The following is a 26,378-nucleotide window of genomic DNA, read 5'->3' as shown; positions in this document are numbered from 1 at the left end:
GTGGCCACTGTCATGCTGCAGTCTGTCTGCAGCCCCTTTGTCCTGTCAGCTGTGCCCATAGCTGCACACCTGATTTCTCAGGTGGAGGCCCCGATCTGGAGGCTGCACATGCTACCGCCTGGGCCTCCGAGCTGCGCCTCCTCAGGTTCCACCCCTGCTGCCGTCCTCTCGCCAGCTGTTTCTCTGTTCCCCATAGACGAGGCCTTCTTGGTGGAGAATTTGTTTTTCAGTTGTCTTTTGTTTCCTTTTTTAATAATTTTTGAAAATCTGCCTTTGAAGAGGCCACATTTTTTTTTTAAGATTTTATTTATTTATTTGACAGAGGAGAGAGAGATCAAGTAGGCAGAGAGGCAGGCTGGCAGGGAGAGAGGGGGAAGCAGGCTCCCTGCTGAGCAGAGAGCCCGACGTGGGGCTCGATCCCAGGACCCTGAGATCATGACCTGAGCTGAAGGCAGAGGCTTAACCCACTGAGCCACCCAGGTGCCCTGAAGAGGCCATATTTTATAAAATTTAATCAAATAATCTATGTTTTATGTCGGCTACCCCTCCCTGCTTTGCACAGCCTGTAGTTAGCTCCTTCCGCCTGCGTGCCACAGAGGCCCTTGCCGGGATGTGGGGCTCTGCCCATCTGACGATGGCTGCATGGGTGCTTCCGTTCTTGTACCCCTTCTGACAGATACTTAGGACGTTCCCATGGTTGGCTTTAACCTAAGGGAAGGGGGTGTGCCAATCACCCTTTTGCATACTCTTATGGGAGTGGGTGAACATATTGGGCTTTATTCTGGAAGTAGAATCACTAGGCCAAGGGTTCTGCATTTTTATTTCTTTCTCTTGCCTCTTGGCCCTGGCTGGAGTAGGTGTCGGCAAGCTACAGCCCAGATCTGGCTTGCTGCCTATCTTCACGGGGCTCATGAGCCAAGAATGTTTTTTACACTTTCGTAAGGTTGGGAGAAGTCAAAAGAATAACATTTGTGATGTGAAAGTTACATTAATTGAAATTCCATTGTCTGTTAAGTAGTGTTACTGGAGCACAGCGTGCTTACTCCTCTTTGTATCATTTGTGCTAGAGTCACGTCCCGAGCAGGCACTGGTGGCAGAGGGGGTGGGGTTGGGGTGGGGAGGCTCTCCATTTCCCACACCGTGGATCCAGAAACACAGGCATAGCTCGCCAGCTTTTCGAGAGCCGTGTGCCACTGCTGACTGTTGTCCACACCTACCCATCACGTCAGAACCCGAAGGAAGGAAAGTGTGGGCTCCAGATGCTGCCTGTTTAAGCCACAGGGATGAGTCGATGGAGCTGTCCTTGCGAGCCAATGGCGCCATGCTGAGCCACTGTGCTGGGGTAAAGGAGCAGAACCAGACTGAATACGCAGGAAGGAAAAAAAAAATCTAAAATAGAGTAGCTCATCACAGCAGAATTTCTTCACAAAAATAAAAAGTGAAGATACGGCTGCAGTTGGAGTAGGTTTCTGACTGGCCGGTGTGTTAGCCAAACAGGGGAGCCATTTACCCTCAGTCCAGTGTTGTTTGACACCAGCAGCCAGAGGACAGACTGGCTTTGGAGGGAGCTTCTGGGAGCCGCATCAGTCATCGTGGAGGAAGCCAAGCTGGTGGTTCTGAGTGTCCAGTCTGCTCTGCCGTTCGCATGGGGAGCTTGCGGTGACCAGAGAAAACGTCTCTCCGAGCAGTGCGCACGGAGCAACTGCCACCAGGAATCTTCAAGGGGTGAGAAACTTCCAGTCCAGTACAACCAGAAGTGGCATCTGTTCAGCTGTGTTCCAGCCAGCAGGGTCGGGAACGTGTGTGGGGCAGGAAGATGCTCAGTTGGATGGACAAACTGCACCTGTGAAAATGGAAGGTGTCTGGGGGACGTCGTATTCGCCAACAGGAATACTGTTGAGATGACTCTTTCCTGTGTCACTGGACCCGTGGTGTCCACGGTAGACTTCGTTCACTCTTTGAGATGTCACCATCCCCCGGCGTTGGAGGTCCTGTCCAAAGTGGAGGCTGAACGTCCCGACTTTCCCTCCCATTCAGCCCTTTAAGGCTTCGGGCTGGCAAAGTGTGTGTGTGTGTGTGTGTGTGTGTGTGTGTGTGTGGTGGGGTTTGGAGCTGTGGGGAGAGGAAACTTTCAGAATGGAAAGAAGCACCTTTAACATTGAAGGACTTCAGAAAGTACCTTTATCCAAAGACTCAACAGTGCTCCTAATGAAGTCAGGCAGTGAGTGCGACTTGGGCACAGACTCCCTGTGGTGAGGCTCTGCTCTCTGGACGTGGTGCCGTCAGAAGCGAGAGGAGGCGGGAGATCTCCGAGCCCATGAGGACTGGGAGCAGCCTTGCTTTCTGAACTCTGGGTACAGGCCCAGGACCTCGACTTCAGTCCACATGTCAGAGTCCACTGACTGTGGTGCTTCCATCCACCCTCCAGGAGGAGCGACGAGCCCTCAGTGTGATGGTGCCACAAGGGCCGACACCAGGAGAAAAGGCCCCCCAGGTTTCTGGGAGCACCCCCCTCTGATGCATGAGCCCAAGAGGTCGTGTGCTTGTGGACTGATGCCAGAATTTCTGTGTGAAAAGACATTTTCAGAAATGAAAATTTGTAAAATCTCATTTGAGATGAACATGTATAATCAGTTTTGATGATAAGGAACCCTAACTTTAAACCCCGATTAAATATCATCCCCCTAAAAGAAGTCTGTTTCTCTTGTTAGCAGCCTATGGTACAAAAAACCGTCCTCAATTATAGTTTTACCATATTTTGAAGTATCATGACTTCTGGTTTCCAGTTCCTCTCATGAAGAGCTTGGAAGTCAGCACTCTTTCCTAACAAATAAGCCGAACAGACTGAGAAATCAGCCACTTTTCTTAGATTGTAAGAAGGGTGGACACAGGGGAAACTGCTGCCCCAAGATTGGAGAAACTGGATATGGGGGCCCCGGCTTCCCAGGGCAGAGACTCTGGAGCGGAACCCTCCCTGGGAACCAGCACAGGGCCAGAAGCCTGTACTTGAGGAATTGCTGGAGGCTCCATGCAGACAAGTCAGAGAGAGAAACCTGTAGGAGGATCCAGTATCATGAGCTTCGCCCCCGGGATCTCAGCCACAGTCCCTCAGTGCTTCCGGCAGGGGAAGAAGAGGAGCCATTCGGCAGCACTTCTACCAAGGCCTGCCCACGGGGGAAACTAGCTGAGCGAGGGGAGCTGGTCTTCCCACCCACAGCACAAGAACACAGCTGGGACGCGCTGACCAAGCCCCCAGTGGAGGCCCTGGCTGAGGATCACAGAGCCCTTCCTCTTCCCCACCGCCACCATGTCACTGAAGGCCTCTCCCCGGGACATCGCAGCTGGCTTACCAGAAAACATGACAAGGCTCACTGAAAGACAGAAGTGGTGTTTCAGGACACAGAACAAGCACCAGAACCAGGCATGGCAGGGATGTGGGAATTGTCAGACTGGAATTTAAAACAAACGCAACAAATATGCTAAAGGCTCCATTGGGTAACGTGGACCAGAACAGCTGGGCAGTGTAAGCAGAAGGACAGAAACCCTAAGGAAGATGCAAAAAGAAATGCCAGACATAAAACCACAGTAGCAGAAATGAAGAAAGCCTCAGGCCAATTAGTAACACGACTTGTGTAGGGTTCTGTCAACAGAAGCTAACCAAATTCAGAGTCTCCAAGGATGAGCGACTGCCGCAAAGGTGTACCATACATGGGACGGGAACACAAGAAGCAGAGGAGAAAGAGAAGGAGCAACAGAAACACATGAGCTGATCATGACTGAGATTTTCCTCAAACTAACATCGGACACCAAACCCCGGACCCCAGACGCTCAGAGAACACCAGTCAGGATCAGTGCCAGAACGCGAGACCTATGCATATCATTTTCCATCTACAGAGTAATCAAACTAAGTGAGGCAGAGGAAGAAAACACCTTATTACAGAGGAGCAAAGGTAAAAATCCACCTGGCTTCTCCATAGCCACACCAGCAAGGAGACCGGAAAGTACAGTGTTTGGTATTGAGAAAAGAAACCACCGGCCAGAGTTGTGTGTCCTGCAGAAGGCAAGGAGAAATAGCTTCTCTGGGAGCCAGAGGTTGCGGGAGCTTGTCGGACCACATAAGAAGTTCTTCCAAGCCGAGGAGGTGCCAGAGGTCGGAAACTTGGACCCACACGAAGGAAGGAAGAGCATCAGAGAAGGGATCGTGAAGGTAAAGTGAACCTTTTTTCTTCATCTGACAGATGACAGCTTATTCAAAATAAGAGCCAGAATGTACTCGTTATACTTACATAAAACATTAGTCTTCTTCCCAGTTCCAGACCTGCCTATGTCGTACCTCGGTGTTGCTGCGTAGCTCACGCAGCCCCAGTGTCTGCTGCATCCGACGACGGGACGCTTGCCAGCCCCCGGGCTAGTGCTCCACATGGGGTGTTCGGTCCGAGTGGTGCACGTGGATGTCCTCGTCTCAGGCCCGATTCAGGGGCAGAGGGAGCTGGCTTTCACCCCGAGTGTGAAGTCGGCCATGGGACCCCATACGTGCCCACGTCATTGAGGAGCGCTGAGAGTGCGAGGGAAGGACATGGACTCGGGCCCAGTATGGCCTTGCGTTTATCACTGTCCTGGATTCTCCTAGATCCTAGTTACAGGATCTGTAATTTTTATAAAATTTTATAAAATTATTTTATAAAATTATAAAATTGTAATTTTTATAAAAAATGAGATCGTGCTACACAGTCTTTTCCATGATGACCTACTGTGCTTGTTCCACACCAATAATAGGTAGGACCTTGGGGCGCCTGGTGGCTTTTTCAGTTGCACGTCAGACTCATGACTTCGGCTCAGGTCATGATCTCAGGGTTGTGGGATCAAACCCTGCACCAGGCTCTGTGCTCAGTGGAGAGCCTACTTAAAATTCTTTCCCTTTCCCTCTCTCTCTGCCCCTCCTCTCACTCACACATGTGCTTGCTCGCTCTCACGCTCATTCTCTCCCTAAAATAAATAACTAAATCTTAAAAAAAATATGTGACTTGTATCTTTTTTATTTTTAAGTGGGCTCCACACCCAGCATGGAACCCAATGTGGGGTTTGAACTCACACCCTGAGATCAAGACCTGAGCTGAAATCAAGAGTCGGTCGCTTAACCAACTGACCCACCCAGACGCCACCAATCTGTATCATTTTTAGTGGCTACTGAGTATTCTACTGAGCAGAAGTCCTTATCCCAGGGTAGCAGATAAATTAGGTTTATCTCACATGTTGACTGTCCATAGTGGATGGCATCTCGGACGGAGCGTTGAGAAGGATTCTGAGGCTTTCTTGGCCTCATTCTTCTTGCTGGCCCAGCCCCCATTCAGACTTGTTTCTGGCCCTTCAGTGTTGTGAATAAGGCCCCAGTGACTGTGTGCCTCCCCCTCTCCTTATGCACTAGGGTGGTTATTCTTTAGGACGCATTACCGGCAGAATTTTGGGGGCCAGCAGTTAAGTTTTTAAATAGTTTTAAATAGCAAGTTACCTTGCTGAAAATTTACCCCAAGGGACATTTGTGTGCTGATCTATTCCTGACATGGAGTATTGTTAATTTCAATCTTCCTTCACTCTGAGAGGTGAAAATTTTTTAATGACAATTAAAACAAGGTATTGGAAGCAGCGTCATTTGCGCGTTAGGCGAGAACTCTTGCGCACTGAATGGCGGGACCTCGCTGTATTTGGAGAAGCTGGTGGGAGTGGCCTCACGCCAGCAAACCCTGTTCTTCACACCTTTATTGCTGAGCTAGCTTAGATATGTCTATTTCATTTCTTTCTGAGCTAATCCCAAATTTTCCAGACCTGTCTTGTGGTTTGGCACTTTGCTGTATATGGTGCCAGCACCCCATGTCCCCTCTAGGCAGTAGAGCTGTCCCTTTAGTTCTGAGGGGCGGCCACTTTGTGCCTGAGCCTGTTGTCCCCCTGCATCCATGTGCTCCTGCGGGATCGGTCGTGCGGAGCGTTGGTGCAGGTCCAGGATGTGACCAAGACGTATTCCTGGCCCCATGGAGCTCATGCTATAGGGGAAGACACAGGTGCAGATAAAAAGTGCAACAGAGGGGCGCCTGGGTGGCTCAGCGGGTTAAAGCCTCTGCCTTCAGCTCAGGTCATGATCCCAGGGTCCTGGGATCGAGCCCCGCATCAGGCTCTCTGCTTGGCTGGGAGCCTGCTTCCTCCTCTCTCTCTCTCTGCCTGCCTCTCTGCCTACTTGTAATCTCTATCTGTCAAATAAATAAATCTTTAAAAAAAAAAAGAAAAAAAAAAAAAAAAAAGAAAAAAAAAATAAAAAAAATAAGAAAAAAAAAAAAAAAAAGTGCAACAGAGTGTCATGGGGTTAAGTACGCAGAAGTGTTTTTCATAGAGTGATTTAGAGGCTATTAGTTTGAGCAACTTGGGTTTAAAGTTTCTTTGTTATCTGCCGTGGGGCCCCGAGCAATGACTAGTTGCTTCGTTGTCTGGGTGTATGGTTTACAATACTTTTCTGCTCAGAGTCGGCCTTTCAGCCTGCTGCCCCTGCCCTCTCCTGGCCCAGCCGCCACTCTGCACGGAGGCTTCCTCTGGTGCACCTGGCAGCGACTGGCCTGCTAACCCCGGGGAGTGGGGGTGCTGGCTGACATCACTTCTGAGGAGGGGACTGGAAGGCAGTGTGGTGGCGTGGCTTCTGCCCCCAAAGGAACCTTCCTGCGGTTGAGGGGCGGCTCCACTGCCTCCCCAGGATTCAGTGAGCTGTGATGGCATGCCACAGACACCAGGGGCCACTCTTTACCCCGCGCCTGGCACTGCGGGTGGCCCTCAGTAGCTGGGAGAGGACACTGCGCGTCAGCAGCACTCCGATGCGGGCAGTGCCAGAAAGCCCGAGTCTGTCACTGAGCCACCCAGTGGTCCGCGGGTCCTGTGTGCTAGCCACTGAGGAGTCCCAGAACGTTGAGCAGATGCCCTGTGCTGAGAATAGCAGTCTTGGGTCTGAGGGTGGGGAGTGGCCTGCAGCTTGCAGTCAGGGGTCTGTGTGTCCCCATGCCCTAGTGCTGGCAGTTTCAGCCTGGTGCCCCGTGCGTCCTCCAGTCAGGGCCCCGCGGCTCGGAGGTTCAGAGGGTGACAGTCCAGAGTTGTCTTCTCGTTAGTGGCAGCCGTCAAAACCCCCCAGATCCGGATCAGTTGTTTGCTTCACATGACATTTGTGAACAGAATTTTCATGTGATTCCCTGCCTTCTTAAAATTAAGAGTATATATTCATTTCAATAGCGGAAATGAGGAAACAGAGGGAATTCTACCACAAGTTAGGCATGGAAGTGCCTGGAGATATCAAAGGGGAGACCTGTTCTGCAAAACAGCACCTAGATCCCCATCGGAACGGTGAGTAGGCTCCGGCGTGCCTGCAGCCAAGGCCGGGCTTTGCTATGGAACCCCTTTCTCAGGATGCCCTATGCCCCCTCCACAGTTTGTGGTACAACCTGGGAGTTTCTGGGGCCCAGCTGAGAAACGGGAGACAGGGGGCTCCCATGAGTACCTGGAGGTGGGATGCTGTGCACGTGGGTCTGCTGAGACTTCCCTTCAGTTTGTCCTGCTTCAGTGTAAAATTAGTGGTATTTTCAAGTTGGTACATATTAAAACAAATTATTCAAGTATTTTATGCCGTGGTGTTTTTCTAGTGACCCACAGGGGTTCCTGAGAAGTTTCTAGACCACCCTGTGTATGTCTAACAATGTTAGAAGAAAGGAGAGGTCCTGTCTGGCCCCAAGGAAAAGCAGGGTCTGCATGCTGCATCCCTGTAGAGGCAGAGGGAGGCAGTTGGGGGCTGTTTGGGAAGCCAGGGGTCTTGTCCCAGCCACTTACTTGTAAAAGCAGTGTTGGAACGATAAAGATTGTAGGGGCCCTGTGCTACCTAGTCAGTAGTCGGTGTATTAAGCACTGAGTAGTATTGGGTGCGAGGGTTTCTCTGCCCCTTTCACTGCCCCCACCAGCCTTTGCCTGCTGTGCCCTTGTACACACGCTCACAGACCCACGTACAGCTGATGTCAGCTTCCTGGGACCCCCACACTTGAAGGGACACCGTGTTTTAACAGGTGCCCTATCCAGCTCTCCCCGATTTCATATCCTTTTGAAGGTGCAACTGTCTTATTTGAATGAATTTTTGTAGCATTTTGAGTATAGTGTACAGTTAAAAAAAATAATGGTTTGACATTCTGGTTTTCATAATATAATATCTCCTGTTATTGCTGAAAGGTGAAACCAAAGCAGATGACAGTTCAAACAAAGAAGCAGCAGAAGAGAAGCAGGAAGAGGACAATGACTACCACAGAAGTGACGAGCAGGTGGGTGCTGCTGCTGTGTGTGCACTGTGGTGGGCTTCAGAAAACCCTAACTGCCCCAGGGGGTGTTTCTTCCATTTACAGAGAAAAGGCCAAGTAGCCAAGAAAGTCGACACGTTCAAATGTCAACACGTTTCCTTAGATTTTCCTTCTTTATCTTTTCTTTTTAATTGCCAAAGTGATGAATGCTCACTACAAAACATTTTAGATATGACACAGTTGAAGTCCACCGTCTGCACACTACTGCCCAGGTGGGATAATCCCATGCCAGGCATTCTGTGCCCCTGCACATACAGTATCAAAGAGCTGCAGTCCCGCCTGTGTTAGAGGAAAGGAAACAACGCAGCATTGAGGGATCTCTGCATCCGCCATGCAAAAAGGAGAAGGAAACAGTCACAGAGATGCTGTTAAAGCTTGTGATCCAATCTCATACCCACGGTACTGGACCTTTCCATAGGATACCCGACCTGGAAAGCTCTCACAGTCATCATACCGAAATTAGAATCATCTCGTTAACATGAAAGACAGGAAAGTGCACAGTCTCAGCTGTTACTCAGCATGGCTCAGAGGAGTCCGGGCACTCACTGAGACAGACCGAGATGTGTGTGACACAGCAGAACGCTGTCCCTCTCACGTCACCCCGTTGTCTCACATAACCTAAGACTGTCAGCAGGGGCAGTGGTAGAACTTGTCGTCACTTGTCAGGGGATGAGGTCATCTCAGTCTCAGCAGGTGTGGGGGGGGGCCTCATCACAGGACTGAGAAAAACTTAAGAATATTCTAGTAAGAAATTGTGTGAGGCTAAATGAAGCCACTGAAACGTTATGGAAGAACATAAGAAAAAAACCTGAATAATCAGGTGTTACGTTATTTTAGAAACATTTATTTATGTACTGGAGAGAGAGCGCCTGCGGGGGTGCAGGGAAGGCCGGAGGAACAGGGAGAAGCTCAGGCAGACTCCCCTCTGTGCTTCTCACAACCTGAGCTGAAACCAAGAGTCGGATGCTCAGTGACTGAGCCACCAGGCGCCCCAATAATTTAGATTTAACAAAAGGTAGTATGGGTTTATGTGGGCTTTTGCTCATACTGTTGGGTTTATCCCATCTTCCTGTTTTGTGGAGTCTGTGTTTCTTCTGTGGGGGACAAGCATCCCTCTTCACATCTTTTCAGAGAGGGTATGTGCATAATGAACTCTGAGTCTCCCCCTGTTTCCCATATGGGGCTGCATGATACTGGGTGTCAGATTCTAAATTCGGAATAACTTTGAAGACAAACACTTCCTTCTTCTGACGCTCAGATGACTTGACTGAATTGTGCACCTTTCACACTAAGCATGAGCAAAAGAAAAAGAGAAACAGCTAAGAGAAGTACGAGCCCCCAAGTCCGAGATGCTAGCAGGCTGGAGTCCTCAGGCCCAGCGCTGACACTCGAAGCTCTCAGGGGTTACTGTTCTTGAACCGTGGCTGGGCTGCAGTCCTAGGTATTTGTTCAGAAGAGAATCTTAATGCCTGGCGCGATTCTGAATTCATTCCTTATAGAGCACCTGTGGTGTTTCTGTCCACTGGAAGTGTTGCTCAGACACCTTGATGGCTCAGCACCCTAACCCTCTCGCTGCCTTCTCTGCCCTCTGCCTTTGTCCCTGTTCCCACCCTTATCCAGAGCATGTTTCTCCCTGCCCATGGGACAGGACAGCGCCCACCCTGGGCTGCTCCCAGGTGGGCCTGGAGGAAAGCACAGATTCTGGTGCACTGGAGAGTCACTAGAGTAAAACATAAGAAAATTAGAATATACACCTACTTTCAGGAAGAATTTGGCCCTGTATAAGGCCCCCATTCTGCCTGCTTTTGAGTAAATGGGCTGTCTCTCCCCAGAGGTGCCGTTGACCTGTGGGGTCCCTGCACAAACAGCCACAGGAGGGTTGTGAGAGCTTTGAACCGTCAGGCAGCATGGCCACAGCCCCACTCCCTGCTCACTTGGGAAGCACGCGATGAGCCCAGCATGGCTGGCTGTGATGTCCAGGCCCCAGAGAGGAGGAGCCAGGGCCAATCTGGAGATGCCTACCCCTACCAGGTTTGGGGGATGCCGGGCACAGTGTGTGCCTGTGCTGTGCTGGTGGCCAAGGGGCTGGCCTCAGCCCTGTGGGACAGTGAGGGGGGGTACCACCCCACAAGCCCTGAGCACCCACCCTGTCTGGGCCCTACCCTGCTCCCAGCTGGTGAGCAGGGGGAGGCAGGCAGCATCTGCGAGGGAAGATGTGCAGGTCAGGGCAGGGGTGTTAAGAGGGAGGGAGGGTGGGGTGGAGCAGGGCCTTGCAGCAGGGCTGGCTGAGGAGGGAGGAGTCAGTGAGTGTGGAACCCTCAGTGGAGCAGAAGGCTCGGGGAGGCCAGGGGGCCAGATGGGAAGGCGACCAGGCAGCATCTGTGGCTTGGGCAGTGGGATGGCTCAGGACACTTGAGAAAGGGAGCCTGTGGGACACGCTGGTCAACTAGGGAGGAGGACGCAAGGCTTGGGGCTCCTGTGCCCAGTGAACAGAGAATTGTGTGCTGGGCTGGGTCACTAGGTTTGTGCGTACATCTGTGTGTGTAGCCGTAAACCATAGGAAACAGAACGTGTGTCTTTCTACAGCTGACTTCTTTCAGTTGCAATTATATTTCCGAGAATTTGGGGATGCATGATGTCACCACATAGTGTTGCTGTGTGCTCTGTGCACAGCCATGGAGTGCAGGGTGACGCTGTATCATTGCTCACTGACCTTTCTGTCCAGTGTCCTGGTCCCTCTGGTGCTCAGACACCTGAGGGGCCGACTGGCATGGCCAGCGAGGTCTCCTTGCACCCTTCCAGACTGTACTCGCTGCTCCCAGACATGACGCCTGGTTGTCGTCCTCACTGCTGTCTCCGTGTATGTACCAGTGGTGTTGAGCGTCTTTTCAAATGTCTCCTGGTTCTCTCGGGGCCTCCACTTTTTATCAAATTACTTATTCTGTCATAGACTGTGTATTCTGGGCAGTCTGACATGCCTCCTCGCATTGTCTGAGGCCTGCTTGCCCCCGGTAACTGTGCTTGGCCTTCAGGCTCTGGCATGGACTCATCAGTATTAAGAGCTTTGCAGTAATAAAAAAGCTTTGCTTTTTCAAAGTAATGAAATTCATTAGTGTTTCTTTCTGTTATCTCAGGAAATTTCCCTACCCCAAGGTCATAAATATGTTCTCCTACATTTTCTTGTAAAATATTTTAAAGTTTTACTTTTTCAGTGAGGTTATAAGCCACCAGCAGGTGATTTGAGTGCAGCTGGAGAGGAGGTTAAGTCTCTTTTCCTCCAGGTTGAGTAGTTGGCTCATCAGCATTGGCTAATAGGCCCTCCTCACCTATCTGATAAGAGCCTTCTGTCCGTGCTGGGGTCAGTTCTGTTCTGTGCCACTGCTCCTGTCTCCCCTTGTGCCTAAACCCCAAGGAATTTACCAAGTTGCAATTATTTAATTATTTTACCTGTGAAGCTGTGGCTTCTGATGGGGCACATACCCCCTTATTTTTCTTTCTCAAAATTATCTTGACTAATCACGCCCCTTCACTCTTCCAAATAAAAACTAGAAAGCAGCCAGCCACACTCGCTAAACAATCCGGATAGAACTAGGCGGCCCGCCCGCCTGCCTGCTCACCTGCCCACGGCTGCTCCCATCTCCCTCCCAGACCAGGGTCCCCTCTCCTCGTCTGTTTCATTTCATCCTCGCTCTTGAGTGGCCACTTCTCTGCTTCCTGCCGCGCTTTCCAGGCACAGTGTCTGCGTCTGGAGGCCCACCTACTGCGCCTTCCTGGCCTCTTCCCCACATTCATCTGTGCGGGTGTAGGTTTCCTTCATGTCTCTTGTTTTGGCGTCTTTACTTCCTAAATTTGAGAGTTTTTGTGCTCCATCGTTTTGATCCTTAGTCGTTACTTAAATTTTGCCTTTCCCTTGTTCTCCCCTCTTCCTTCAGAATTTCTGTTGTGTGTGTGTTAGACCCCCTCAGTCTCTTACCCCCTCACCCTTTCTTTGTTTTGTTATTTTAATGGATATCTTGCTCTCTACTTCTTTTAGGTAATCTCCTCAAGTTGATCTTTCATGAAATTGGTCTGTGTTCTGCTGAGACTCATCTGTGGTTCAGCCACCCACTGAGTTTTTACCGGTTGTATTTGGTTATCTTTTTTATACCTGCCTGTTTTTTTATTCAGAGTGTATTATGTTTTTAATTCCTTCTTTTTATCTCTAGTAATTTTTAGACATATGTATTTCAGTTAATTCCTCTATTCTTTTTTTTTTTTTCTTTTGAGAGACATCGTGCAGGCAAGGAGGGAGGGGCAGAGGGAGAGAGAGAATCTCAAGCAGGCTCCACGGCCAGTGCAGAGCCCAACACAGGGCTCAGTGTCACGACACTGAGATCATGACCTGACCTGAAATCAAGAGTTGGCTGCTCAACCATCTAAGCCACCCAGGCACCCCTCCTTTGCTAATTCTTTTATCAGAATTTTGGGGGGTCTGACAGTGCCATTTTTTGTGGCTGCTACTGGAAAAGGATTCGTTCGTGAGTGCTGTATTGAGCGGGCCTTCTCAGCAGTCCTGCGTGGCCTGAGGTCCTTCCTTTTGCATCTGCCGGGTACCCCCTGGTCCCAGAATCCCTTTTACTTAATTACATTGCAGTCCCTTGTCACACGCCATGTACTGTGACCCCACTGAACTGTTGATTATCTAAGAGGTAACTGTGAACTTTCAAACTTTGTGCCTTTGCTTATGGTTTTTTTCCTGAGCCCAGAGTCCTTTCTTCTCTAGTGACTTTGCTGTCCTGTGTCAAGGCCAGGCATCCTACTGCTTCCTTACAAAGCTTTCCTGGGCACATTCATGCAGAGTCAGGCGTGCCTGTCCCTGTTGGCCGCATGTCCTTCCTCATTGTGCCAGCAGAGTGCTCTGCGCAGCCCATGGGATGGGGCTCGGGGAGAAGCTCAGGACGGGGCTGCAGTCTGTGTCCGTTTCCCTCTGAGACCAGTGCCATGTGTACAATGAATAAATAATTCTCAGATTCACTTTGAAGTACTATGTTCATAAAACAGAATTAACAGTGTTAGATTATATTTCACAAAACGGTAAACAGAGATTTTAAGATAATGTGTATATAACAATTAAAGTAAAGCCCTCTTCCACAGTGTTGAGGTCAAAACAGATTTCTGATTTCACAAAGCCAGCGTTGTCACATTTACTGGAATGAGTAGCTTCTCCGAGAGCCTCAGAGCCGCACAGCGCGCCCCCCACCCCCCCGGGAGGCCTGCCAGCCTGTCTTTCTCTCCCAGGTGAGCATCTGTCTGGAGTGCAACAGCAGCAAACTGCGGGGCTTGAAACGGAAGTGGATCCGCTGCTCGGCCCAAGCAACAGTCCTGCACTTGAAGAAGTTCATCGCCAAAAAACTTAACCTTTCGTCTTTCAACGAGGTAATAGTTGTACCGCAAACAGAAACTGTAGCAAATCTTTCCTCATTTGTGGAACTGATACTTCTAAAGGTCTTCGGGGTTTTTTTTTTGTTTTTACATCTTTGTTTGGAGATTTTAAATCAGAAAAAAAAAATCTCGGTTTGTTTTGCGGGCTCCCAGATAGTGTGATGGTGACACAGTGTGGCCAGACAAGGGCATGGGGAGCCCCCTAACAGGAGAGACAGCACCCGGGATGGCAGGGAGAGGCTGAAATGTATGAAGGGCCTTGCTCTCGAAGAGAAATGCCGTTCTGTAATTTCACAAATGGGTTATTAGCTGGGTGGGGGGTGAAACTGGTGGGAAGGTCGATAAGGTAAAATACTTTCAGGTATTTTGTGGTAAATGATGGGAATTGAAAGAAAGTCTGTACCTCTGGTATGCACAGGGGTTGGTGGCTGGCAGCTGGGGTGGTACCTTGGCTCAGATTCTCGGGGAGCCTTCCCGAGGCAGCAGCACTTACGCTAAGATGTTGGGATGGGGTGAATATATTTTGCATATGGGACAGATGTGGATTTGAGGAACCAGAAGGCAGACCATACTTGGTTAAATGGTGATCCCCACCAAAAGATGTGTCCATTTCCTAACCCCCAGCACATGTGAACATGACTTTATTAGAAAAAAGGTCTTTGTCAGTGTGTCGAGAATCTTGAGATGAAGAGATAATCCTAGATCATCCAGCTGAGCCCTAAATTCAGTGACAAAGGTCCTTATAAGAGGAGAGCAGATACAAATTGCCTCAGTCAATTTTAAAAGGTAGATATCTTACAAACTATCTTCTCTGACTACAGCAGCATTAAGTTAGAAATCAGTAACAGAAGGAAAACTGGAAACTTCACAAAACTGTGGAAATTAAACAGCACACTTTTTAAAAGAGATTTTATTTATTTGAGAGAAAGAGAGAACACAAGCAGGGGGAGCAGCAGAGGAAGAGGGAGAAGCAGACTTCCCATCAAACAGGGAACCCCCCACAGGACTCGATCCCAGGACCCCAAGATCATGACCTGAGCCAAAGGTAAACACTTAGCCAACTGAGCCACCCAGGCACCCCTAATCAACACACTTAAACAACTAATGGATCCAAGAGAAATTGGAAAATACTTAGAGACAAATGAAAGTGAAAACACAACTTACCAAAATCTGTATAATATAGCAAAAGCAGTGCAAAGGGGGAAATTGATGCTATCAATACTTACATTAAGAACAAGAACTCATGAACAACCTAAATTTACAACTTGAAAAACTAGAAAAAGAACAAACTAAACCCAAATCTAGCAGAAAGAAAGAAATACTAAAGATTAAAACAGAAATAAATGGGATAGAAAACAGAAAAGCAATAGAGAAATTCAGCAGTTCTTTGAAAAGGTCAATAAAATTGACAGGGCGCCTGGGTGGCTCAGTTGGTTAAGCCTCCGACTCTTGATTTCGGCTTGGGGTATGATCTCCGGGTCGTGGAACTGAACCCCGGATTAGGGGTTCTGCTAAGCACAGAGCCTGCTTGTCCCTTGCCCCCACCCCTCTGTGTTCTCTCTCTCTCTCTCAAATAAATAAAATCTTTAAAGACCATATTTTAAAAAAAAGCTTTTGACAAACTTTGGACTAATGGATTAAGAATAAAGACAAATTATTAAAATCTAAAATGAAAGCAGAGGCATTATTACCAATTCTACAGAAATAAAAGGGATTGTCAGAGAACACTGAACCATTGTATACCAGCAAATAGGATAACCTAGATAAGTGGACAAATTCCTGGAAACACAGAACCTACCAAGACTGCATCACAGAGATGCAGAAAGTCTGAACAGACCTACGACTGGTAAGGAGACTGAACCAGTAATCAAAAATCCCCAAGAGAGCAAATTCCAGGACCGGATGGCTTTATAGGTGACTTCTACCACTTAAAGAAGATTTAACACCAGTCCTTCCCCAACTTCCCCCAAAAACTGAAGGGGAGAGAAACTTCCCAGCTCATTCCATGGGGCCAGCCTTACCCTGATATCAAAGTTGGACAGAGACACTGTAGGAAAAGAAAACTATAGACCAACATCCATGATGAGCACAGATGCAAAAATCCTCCATGAAATACTAGCAAACAGAATTCAGCAGCATGTTACAAGGACAATATACCACGACTAAGTGGGTATTTCTGAAATGGAACTGTGGTTCAACATACAAAAACTGATTAAGGTAATACGTCCCAGCAGCAGGATGGAGAGGGAAACCACATGATCATCTCAACTGATGTAGGTCTGCAAAGCATTTGACAAAATTCAATACCCTTTCGTGATTAAAACAAAACAAAACAAAACAAACTAGGAATGGAAGATACATGAAAATAAAAGCCATATATGAAAACCCACTACAAGCATCAGACTCACTGGTGAAAGACTTACAGTGTTTCCTTTAAGATCAGGAAGAAGGGGGGCACCTGGGTGGCTCAGTGAGTTAAGCCTCTGCCTTCAGCTCAGGTCATGATCTCAGTGTCCTGGTATTGAGTCCCACATCGGGCTCTCTGCTCAGCAGGGAGCCTTGCTTCCTCCTCTCTCTCTCTGCCTGCCTCTCTGCCTACTTCTGACCTCTCTCTGTCAAATAAATTTAAAAAAAAAAAAAAAGATCAGGAACAAGGTAGGGATGCTGCTTTCACCACTTCTATCCAACATGGGACTGGATGTTCTAGCCAGAGCATTTAGGGAGGAAGAATATATAAAACACATCCAAATTGAAAAGGAAGAATTAAAATTATTTCTGTCTACAGATGATATGATGTTACATGTAGAATATCCCAAAGATTACACACACACACACACACACATTAGAACTAATAAATTAATTCAGCAAGGTGGCAAGACACAAAATCAACACAAAAATCAGCTGGATTTCTGTACATTAGCAATGAATAATCTGAAAAGGAAATTATAAAAGAAAATTTAACTTACAGTTGCATCAAAAAGAATAAAATACTTGGGAATTAACCAAGGAAGTGAAAGAATTGTACAATAAAAACTACAAAAATTGCTGCAAGGAATTAAAGAAGGCATAAATAAATGGAAACATATCCCAAGTGGATGGATTGGAAGACTTGATGTTTTTGCAAAAACTTAAAAACCCATCCTAAATTTATTAAATCTCAGTGGACCCTGAGTACCCAGAACAATCTTGAAAAAGAACACAACTGGAGGACCCACACTTCCCAATTTCAAAACTTTTACTATAAAGCTACATTAGTAAAAAAGTATGATATTGGCATAAAGACAGACATCTAGATCAATGGAATTGAATAGAGTGTCCAGAAATGAACCCTCATGTATGTGGTCAAGTGATGTTCAACAAAGGTACCAAGACCACTTAGTGGGGAAGGATAGTCATTTCAACAAATGATGCTAGAAAAACATCACCATGCAAAAGAATGGTGTTGGATCCCTACCTCACACCATATGCAAAAGTTAACTTAAAGTAGATCAAGGACCTAAATGTCAGACCTAAAACAGTAAAGCTCTTAGAAGAACACATAGGACAAAAGCTTCATGACAGTGGATTTGGCAGTGATTTCTTAGATGGGGCAGTAAAGGCACAGTCACAAAATTTAAAAAATAGACAAACTGGACTTTCTGAAAATGAAAAAGGTTTATACAGAATGTGAGAAATTATTTGCAAGCCATACATCTGATAATGGATTACTATCCTGAATATACAGAGGACTCCTAAAACATAGCATAAAAGAAATCTTACAACCTGATTTTAAAACGGGCAAAGAGCTTAGACATTTCTCCAAAGAAGACACAAACAGCCAATAGCCATGAAGGGGTGCTCAGTGTCACTGTTAGGGAAAATGCAAATCAAAACTACAGTGAGAACCACCTCATACCTATTAGGATGGCTACTGTTTAAAAAATGAGTGAATAACAAGAAAGTAAAAGATGGCGAGGATATGGGGAAACGGGACCTTGTGCACCATTCGCGGGGGAGGTGATGGAGTGTAAAATGGTGCAGCCACTGTGGAAAACAGTGTGGATGGTCCTCAAAAAATTAAACGTACAATCACTGTATCATCCAGCAATTCCACGTCTGGGTGTGTTCCTCGGAGAATGGAAAGGGGGGTCTCAATGAGACGCTGGCACCACCATGATCACGGCAGCGTTATGCACCACAGTTGAGACAGGGAGGCACCCTAGTGTCCGCGGACGGGCGGATGGACAGATGGTCGGATGGATGGATAGATGATTGACAGATGGAAGGATGGATGGATGGGTCGGTGGATGGATGGATGATGGATGATGGACAGACGGATGGATAGAGGGATAGACAATGGATGGATAAGAGGATAGACAGGATAGGCTGATGGAGAGATAGAAGGATGGATAGATGGATTAACAAAATGGACACACAATCCACACAATGGAACATTCTCCAGCCTTAAACAGGAAGGACATTCTGACACCTGCCCCCACCGGGATGGACCCCAAGGACACTGTGCTCAGTGACATGAGCACCCACAAAGGGACGACAATGTGTGACCCCACTTCTGTGAGTCCCCAGAGGAGTCAGATCATAGAGACAGAGTGTGGATGGTGGATGTCGGGCTGGGGGACAGGGAGAGATGGGGAACTAGTGTTTCTTGGGGGCAGTTTGGGAAGAGGAGAAAGTTCTGGAGGTAGAGGGTGGGGCTGTTCGCAACATTGTGAACGATAAAATGGTAAATTTTATGTGTATTTTACCACATAAAAAAAAAAAAAGGAATGAACTCTTGATACACACAAAGAGAGGCGGAAGGCGGTCTGAGGCCCGGAGCTAGCACAAAGCTGTGCAGACAGAGCAGAGCTGGAGGGATGTGGCCTATTGACTTCAGGCGGGACTCTGAGAGGTTCAGTCTGTCGTTTTCAACCCCCCAGCAGTGGGGTTTTGGGGCAGCCATGGAGACTGATAATGAGATAGCCGAAATGATTTGCTGGTCTCTCCGGTGGGGCTGCAAGTGGGGAGCAAGGTCGGCCTGTGCTCCTGGGTGGACGGCCTCTGGGGACAGGCTGCTGTGGCCACTGCCCCCTCACAGTGGGAAGTGAACTAAGAGGTGAGTGTCAGGGCCCCTGGTTAAGGTTGGGGTCCTTGGCATGTGGAGCCATTTGAAGCCCAGGGTCATGATGAGGTCATCCAGAGGGTCGGCGTGGGGGAGGGGCCTGCCTGGGGGAGGTGGGGTTCAGAGCCAGCCCCCGGCCTCCCCAAGTGTTCCCCCCAGCCTGGTCCTCCTGCAAACGCAAGAGCCTTCTTCCCCTTGCCCTGAGGGAGCAGTTTAAAAGACCATCTGAGTCAGCATCATTTGTCATCAGGGAAACAAATTCAAACAATGAGACAGCACTCCACACCTGTCAGAACGGCCAAAATCCAGAACTCTGACCACCACATGCTGGCAAGGGTGTGGAGCAACAGGGACTCCTGTCCACGGCTGGTGGAGACAATTTAGCCATTTCTTACAAAACTAAATACGCTCTCACCATGCGGCCCAGCAGTCCCACTCTGTGGGGTCCCCCCGAATTAACTGAAACCTTATATCCACACGAAAACCTGCATGCCATTGTTTACAGCAGCTTTATTCACAATTGCCAAAACCTGAGAACCACCAAGACGTCCTTCCATGTGTGAGTGGGTGAATTAGCTGTGCTCCACACAGACCTATGACTCATGTTCACGAGAAACGAGCGCCCGAGCTGTGAAAAGACACGGAGGAGCCTTAAATGCACATCACTAAGGAAAGATGCAGCAGGATTCCAGCTGTGGGACATCCTGGGAAAGGCAGAATCATGGGGACAGTGACAAGACCTGCGGTTGTTGGGGGCTGGGGAGAGGAGGGCGAACAGGGGAGCACGGGGCATGTGGGGGCTGGGAAGCAACTCTGGATGATACTGCAGTGGTGGGGGCCTGTCCTGATGCCCTCATCCAGACCCATAGAACGTCCCCACCCAGGGTGGACCCCGATGTCATCTGTGGACTCTGGGTGATGGTGCTGTGTCTGTGAAGGCTGGTCCACCATAAGAGACGTCCAGCCCGGTGCAGATGTGGCTCACGGGGAACTGGGGTGCATGGGACATCTCTCTCTGCCCCCCTTCGTGATCTTACCCTCAAACTGCTCTAAAAATAGTCTTTTTTAAAAAGAAAGGAAAGGGGGGTGCCTGGGTGGCTCAGTGGGTTAAAGCCTCTGCCTTCGGCTCAGGTCATGATCCCAGGGTCCTGGGATCGAGCCCCGCATCGGGTTCTCTGCTCAGCAGGGAGCCTGCTTCCTCCTCTCTCTCTCTCTGCCTGCCTCTCTGCCTACTTGAAATCTGTCTGTCAAATAAATAAATAAAATCTTAAAAAAAAAAAAAAAAAGAAAGGAAAGGGGCGCCTGGGTGGCTCAGTCATTAAGCATCTGCCTTCAGCTCAGGTAATGATCCCAGGGTCCTGGGATTGAATCCCACATCAGGCTCTCTACTCAGTGGGGAGTCTGCTTTTCCCACTCTTTCTCTCTCTCCCCATCTCTCTCTCTCCCTCTGGCCCTCCCCACCACCCGCATGCTTCTCTCAAATAAATAAATAAAATCTTTAAAAGAAAAAAGAAAAAGACCATCTGAAGAGCCCATTTCCTTTTTCCACTGAGATAAGAGGGACAAACTTGGCCAAGAGTGGACCAAGGTGGGGTAACCACAGTTGAGGGCCCTGGGGGGGCCATGGTGAGTATGGACCCCCCAGGCGCCAGGTGCTCTTGAATCTGTGGGTTGGGGTGGAGCCTTCTGAGCAGTCCCCACGTGTGCCACTTGGAGACAGGACACACCCCCCCCCCCAAAGGCAACTGACATCGTGTGGCCCAACTGACATAGCCAGCATGGCCCAGGGGGCAGATGTGCTGAGCGCTGTGCCCTTGGCACCCTGACTGAAGCCTTTTTCTCCCACCAGCTGGACATTTTATGCAACGAGGAAATCCTGGGCAAGGACCACACACTCAAATTTGTGGTTGTCACAAGGTGGAGATTCAAGGTGAGACTTTGGAAAGGTTGAGTTAATTGTCAGAGTTGGCTGCAAATGGCAACTACTTTTCTGTGCATATTTTTCAACTAAGAGCTTTGAAGTAACTGTCACGGTATTGTGAAAGACAATCATTGTGCCGCCATCCATGCTGCAGCCGCACGGGGTCTTGGGCAAGCACCATCTCCTGACCACCCCGTGGTGGGCTGCTGCATTCAGAGGGTGCAGGGGACCCTCACCGATGCAGGAAACAGATGGCAGGACCCCGACTTGAGGGGCAGCCTGGAGCGGGGGTGACAGCTAGCAGGACCAGGTGGGGCAGCAGGTGTGCATGGGTCCCAGGTCGCCTGGGTCCCAGGAAGGGGGGCCGTCCGCGTGGCTGGTGGCTGTGACTCTCTGACTTTGTCTTACAGAAGGCGCCGCTCCTGCTCCACTACAGACCCAAGATGGACCTGCTCTGAGCCTGGCCCTGGGCCGGCTCCGCTGCCCTCCGTGCCACCTGCGGGTGTCGTGGGGACCAGACTTCTGAATAGAGAGTATTTATAACTTTTGTATGAGAGAATTCACACTCAGCAAGACACTACCAGCACCACGGTTACAAGACGACGAAACACTTCACAGTCTCAGCGGCCGAAGGGGCGCCTCTCACAGACCAGATGGTAAACACGGTGGCCAGGCGACCTGTGCTTGCTTCCCGGGCCTTGGAAATCCAGTCATTTCCGTTGCGTTTATGAATTAGGGTTCATGCTAAGCCTCAAAAATCCTTGTACATTTACTGAACCCTTCCTAAGTTATTGAAAAATCTCTCTCCATGGTGAATGACAATATTTATGTTGCCTTTAGCTTCCTGAAGACTCAGAAGGTATATAAAGGGTTAATTTAAAACCATTCCATTAATTCTATGAGTTCGCCGCAGTATTTCATCATCCACCACGTTAGGGTTAGGAACTGTGACAAGCCCATTACTCCCCACAGGGTAGACCAGAGGTGGCTTGGCCAGCTTAATGCTGGTTTGCAGAGCCATTCTTTTTCTCAGACGGGACTGGTGTTCAATAGGGCTCTGACCCTTCAGGGACTTAAGTTCCCCACTTAATTCTTTCCCGGGTTCATCATACTGAAGAGAGTGGTGGTGGCATTGTGTGGGGTCTCCCTGAGAAGGTTCCGTCAGTCGGAGGAGGGCTGGCACCCCGGGCATGCAGACTGAGGTTCCCACCATGTCCACCCCACGCTGCCCCGTGGACGGGGGTATTGGGGGGGTACCTCCGGCGAGCTTCGGAGGAGCCTGCAGGCTGCCCTTTCAGTTCCTTGGTGACCTGAAATGCCAGTCACAGGCAGCACACACTTTGTCTACCCCTTCCTCTGCCCAAGTGTTAACATTTTTGTGGGATTAGTGAATAAACTCTGACGGCACATAAGTATTTGTCCCTTTAAAACAGTAACTGGGAGCATGGAAAGGCAGGAGGAGAAAGCAGCCGTTTTCCGGGGTCGTGAAAGTGTTGTCCTGGGATTCTGTGGCCATCCTTGTCCTCTCTGTCTTCCCGCACCTGTCTGTGAGCTCTGGGTTCCTCCCCCTTGTCCTCAGTCACCCCCAGGCAGCCACAGCCGCCCACCTCCTTTGTTCATGGAATGTGCCACCGTCCTGTCTGGAATTTCTCCTCACGTTTGCTTTGAACGTTATGGTTGGGTTTTTTCTGTTTCCTTTTCTGTTATATACGTGAGACCTAATCTTGGTGACAAGAAAACCATTCAAATTAATTCAATCCAAGTGATTCTAACATAAGGCCTTTTAGAAGCCTCGAAGCAGGTTCTGTTAGGAATTGGTCACCAGTCACCCCTCCCTGAAGCCCCTTCACCCCCGGTGCTGTTTGCCGTGTTCAGTTCGCTAGCTTGCTGTCCGTCCGAATCACGTCTGCGGGTCGCTCCTCGAGGATCACTGAGTAGGTGTGTATGAGTGCATATGACCTGTCTACCTCAACATACACATTGTTGCTGAAGCCACACTAACCACGGTGCGGTCTGGGCTCTGGCGTTGGAACTCGGCTGTTTTCCTGGGCGGCGGCGGAGGGGAGGGTCCCACAGTGTAAGCATCCAAATTCAAACGAAATCAACTCACAGTTCAGGTCAGACTGAGTGTTACTGTCAGAATCTCCTAATAGATATTTGTGACTTTGTAGCTATCTTTGGAATCACTTGAATTTGCTATGGTGCTAAGTGGACGTATTTCGATACACAGGTGGAGGTGGTCGGGGCCAGCGCTCACACCGCCAGCTGGCTGCTGACCCACCCGTGACCCCCTTTTGTAATCGTGTTACCCTGACAAAACCTCAGCTGCAGACCTACTATTTTTCTAAGATTCCTCATGCAGACTGTCTTCACTGCAGGATGGCCCCAGGGACCCGCAGCCCTCGGCAGACGGGAGCCCAGAGCCCGTGTCCCGGGGCGACTTCTGTGGTCCCCTCCCCACTGGCACGCTTTCATTTCACCTCGAAAGGCTGAGTTTCATTTTTTCCAGCATGCAAGCCAGGATCAGTTTCTTTTGTAACAGACGGAGTTCCTGTGAAGTGGTCTTCACAACTGTCGACGCTGGTAATAACACACGTGCTGTTCAGTCACCTTCCTGCGTCACCGTCACCGGCAGTGGGACCCGCTCCCCAGCATACGGGCTCGCTACGTGCAGTTCTCATGAAGATAGAAAATTCAGATAGAATATATAATATTGAATTTAAGATTTGGGGGGTTAAAAAAAAGAAAACTTAACTTTATAAAATTATTTATTCTATTTTAAGCCTTCTATCATATTTTCCCATCCAATTGTTTGGTTTCCGTGGTCCAGCTTTATTTACAGGCATATAAAATGAAATTGTGACATGTTTTGCAAGCTTCTTCTTTTTACTTTGAGTAGTTTTTAATTTGTACGTTTTTGTTTCATATAGATGAAGAGCATCGTTCATGCTTTTGTGCGATAGGTTCCAAGATGCATTTATTAGATATCTGTTTAAATTGTAATGTCGCATCTCTTCTGCTAAATCGAAAGGGAATGTCGGTGGAATTTCAAAATATGTGCATTCAGCTGTTTGGTTTTTCCTTCTCACTGTTGTTCCAAGAACGCTGTTCGGGGATGGTTTGTTTGTGTGCCCCGTGCAAAAACACCTGTCCACAACATCTGAGGGCGCATGACCGGGCAGGCAGCTGCCAAGTGCTGTGTGGCCGCCCCAGGTCCCCCGTCTTCAGACCCTGCATGCTCACAGCCCTGGATATGCCACCACGCATCGACGATACGTGGGACGGTGCTACTCCCCCTGCGGCCCGAGCCCTCCGGGTCATGCGGCCTCTGATGCCTCCTTGTGGTGAAGTCTTTAGAAATTTGTTTCATTTTTTCCTCAAAGCTCACAGGCGGGCATTTTAGAGCAATTTAAAATGTGTCATTGACTCGATTGTTCTAGGAACGAACCAGCTGATTTCTACTTTATACGTGAATATTAGATACGCTCTCAAGATGTTGAAAGTAAGCAGCGCAGGTAGCCAAATCAGAAAATAACCAGTTTCTCTGTTTCCTCAGGAAATCATTAACACTCCAGCACATCACGTGTGACCTTTGCGTGATAAGCCAGTGGGTTTCTCTGCCTTGGTATTTCAACAAACTACGGAAGTTGGGATAAGTAGATTAGAAAACCATTATTCACACTAACCATAACTTTGCAAAGGTTCTGTCCCTGCCAGGCAGGGACCCAGGTGGCGCGGCCTGCCACCAGCCCACCGAAGAGGCTCTGCCTGTGCAACCCACCCCCCACCCCCCACCCTCCACCTGCATCGCGTGTGGGTCACCACATCCATGAGCGCATCTGAAGGATGGACTGACGTTTGAGTGTCCCCTAAAATGTGTGTAGCATTAGTGTAAATGTCTATTCCGACAGTTTAATTGGGTCTAAGGAAACCATTTTTCCCCAAATGATGAAGGGTCCAGGGGTGTGAGCCACCGTTAGCCTGATCGTCACACGTGTTGCGGTTTACTGAGATGACAATGCAGATACATATTTTTGACTGTTTAATTTGAAAGTTTACATTTTTTATGCTTTGTGTTGGTGTGTAATTTTTGTACTATTGGTGGCTAGTTTTTGTCTAAAATCTTTTTTGGAATATTGCTTAAATGTTTTGATTTTATGATAGTGAAGCTTGTACTCAGTGTTTTGCCAATTAATATTATATGCTTGTAATAAAAGCAAAAGAAAAACTTACCTAAAATTCTTTCAGGCTGGAAATTTATAATATAAAATACTTGGCTTTTGGTTTTGGGGGGGGTTTGGAGATAATGTAAAATATTTGTAAGAGCATACGGTGGCTGATCTGTTGTCTACTACAGTGTGATGAAAACACCACAGATGTTGGTAGTGTCTGGAGGACACACCCCTCACACCGTTCTCTGCTTCACCCTGTCCTGAGCCCGCACAGATTAACTCCTTTGTCCCGCTTCATGCGGCCCCTGTAGCTGCACAACTCCAGTGGAGCTGGCCTGGGGTTTGGTACCACAGGTTTGGCGGGAATGTGTGTACCGTCTGCGCTCATCTGTCTGCTTGGAGTGAGAACTCACTTTGGTGGAGAGCGCCATGTGCCAATGAAAATACTGTTAAAAAAAGAACCTGCTAGTCCCTGTGGTGGGTGGGCTGACAATATTTTACTTCCCTGTTAGGGTGTCACTCGGAGTTCCCAGAGGAGCAGAAGCTGCAAAGATACACATGTGCGGGGATCTGTGTCTGTTGTCGTGAGCGCACTAAGAGCACACACGGGTTGTGTTTTCCCAGAATGTCAGCTTTATTCAGTTGTAAAGCAAGGTTGAAGCAGATTTAGGGTCCCAAACTCAATGACGTTTCATTGCACATGTCATTTTGGCTTCATATATCTCACACAAACCAAAGCGCGTAAGAAGATCACACAACAAACAAGATACAAGGGGATAAGTTGTTAATAAACCAAATGCAAAGTCAGCCTGTGAGTGAGCAGTTGAGATGAGGATAAAGTATTCGTCGTGTCCGGACCGTGGTGGGTGGTGGCGGGGTGGGGCGGGGGCTCTCCCTGTTCAGAGATCAGTTGGACAGAACTTGGTGGCAGTTGCCTTCTGATCCAGTCAGACATGAAAGCATCATCTGGAGAGTCAACACTTGCTTCAGAAGTCCTGCCTTTTCAAGGAGTTGAATCGATGGTGGGCCTTTGCCAGTCTCTCCTGGTTCTGCTGGTTATCAGTTCCTGGTGCTGTTGGCCTGTGCTGGTCTCAACAGTCCCTGCTCCTGGAGGGTCGCATCTCTGCTCGACAGGACTGACTCCATTTGCTGTCTGCACACATGTTCAAGGAGTTTGCTCTGTGGAGGCCGTCTGTCAGCTGCAAACGGGAGGGCGTGTGCAGTGCTGTGAAGGGCAGAAGAGGACCATGTCCCCGCTCAGGTGTCAGGCGAGAGGTGGTCCCTCTTCCTCCACCTTTCTCTTCAGTCAGGCCTTCCAGGGCTTGCGTGATGCCCACCAGCTTTGGGGAGGGCTCAGCCCACCAAACCAGATGCTCTTCTCGTCCAGAAACACC

At 48.8% G+C, this 26,378-nt stretch overlaps 1 protein-coding gene across 3 annotated transcripts in view; it reads left to right on the top strand.

Annotated features, from left to right (window-relative positions):
• The window catches only part of PCGF3 (polycomb group ring finger 3), a 54,216-nt gene extending 29,182 nt beyond the window's left edge, over positions 1 to 25,034 (top strand). For all 3 annotated transcript variants that reach the window (XM_045991767.1, XM_045991776.1, XM_045991757.1), the window contains 5 exons: positions 7,264 to 7,374; positions 8,245 to 8,333; positions 13,647 to 13,784; positions 20,741 to 20,821; positions 21,223 to 25,034. In XM_045991767.1, the coding sequence (XP_045847723.1) occupies positions 7,264 to 7,374; positions 8,245 to 8,333; positions 13,647 to 13,784; positions 20,741 to 20,821; positions 21,223 to 21,270 (467 nt within the window). In that variant the 3' untranslated portion in view covers positions 21,271 to 25,034. The remainder of the gene's footprint in view (positions 1 to 7,263; positions 7,375 to 8,244; positions 8,334 to 13,646; positions 13,785 to 20,740; positions 20,822 to 21,222) is intronic.
• Positions 25,035 to 26,378: the final 1,344 nt, after the last annotated feature.

Source organism: Meles meles, chromosome 2 (assembly GCF_922984935.1).
Source record: "Meles meles chromosome 2, mMelMel3.1 paternal haplotype, whole genome shotgun sequence".
Lineage (NCBI taxonomy): Eukaryota > Metazoa > Chordata > Mammalia > Carnivora > Mustelidae > Meles > Meles meles.
The sequence above is the reverse complement of the archived record's forward strand: the minus strand, read 5'-3'. Positions and strand labels throughout refer to the sequence as shown.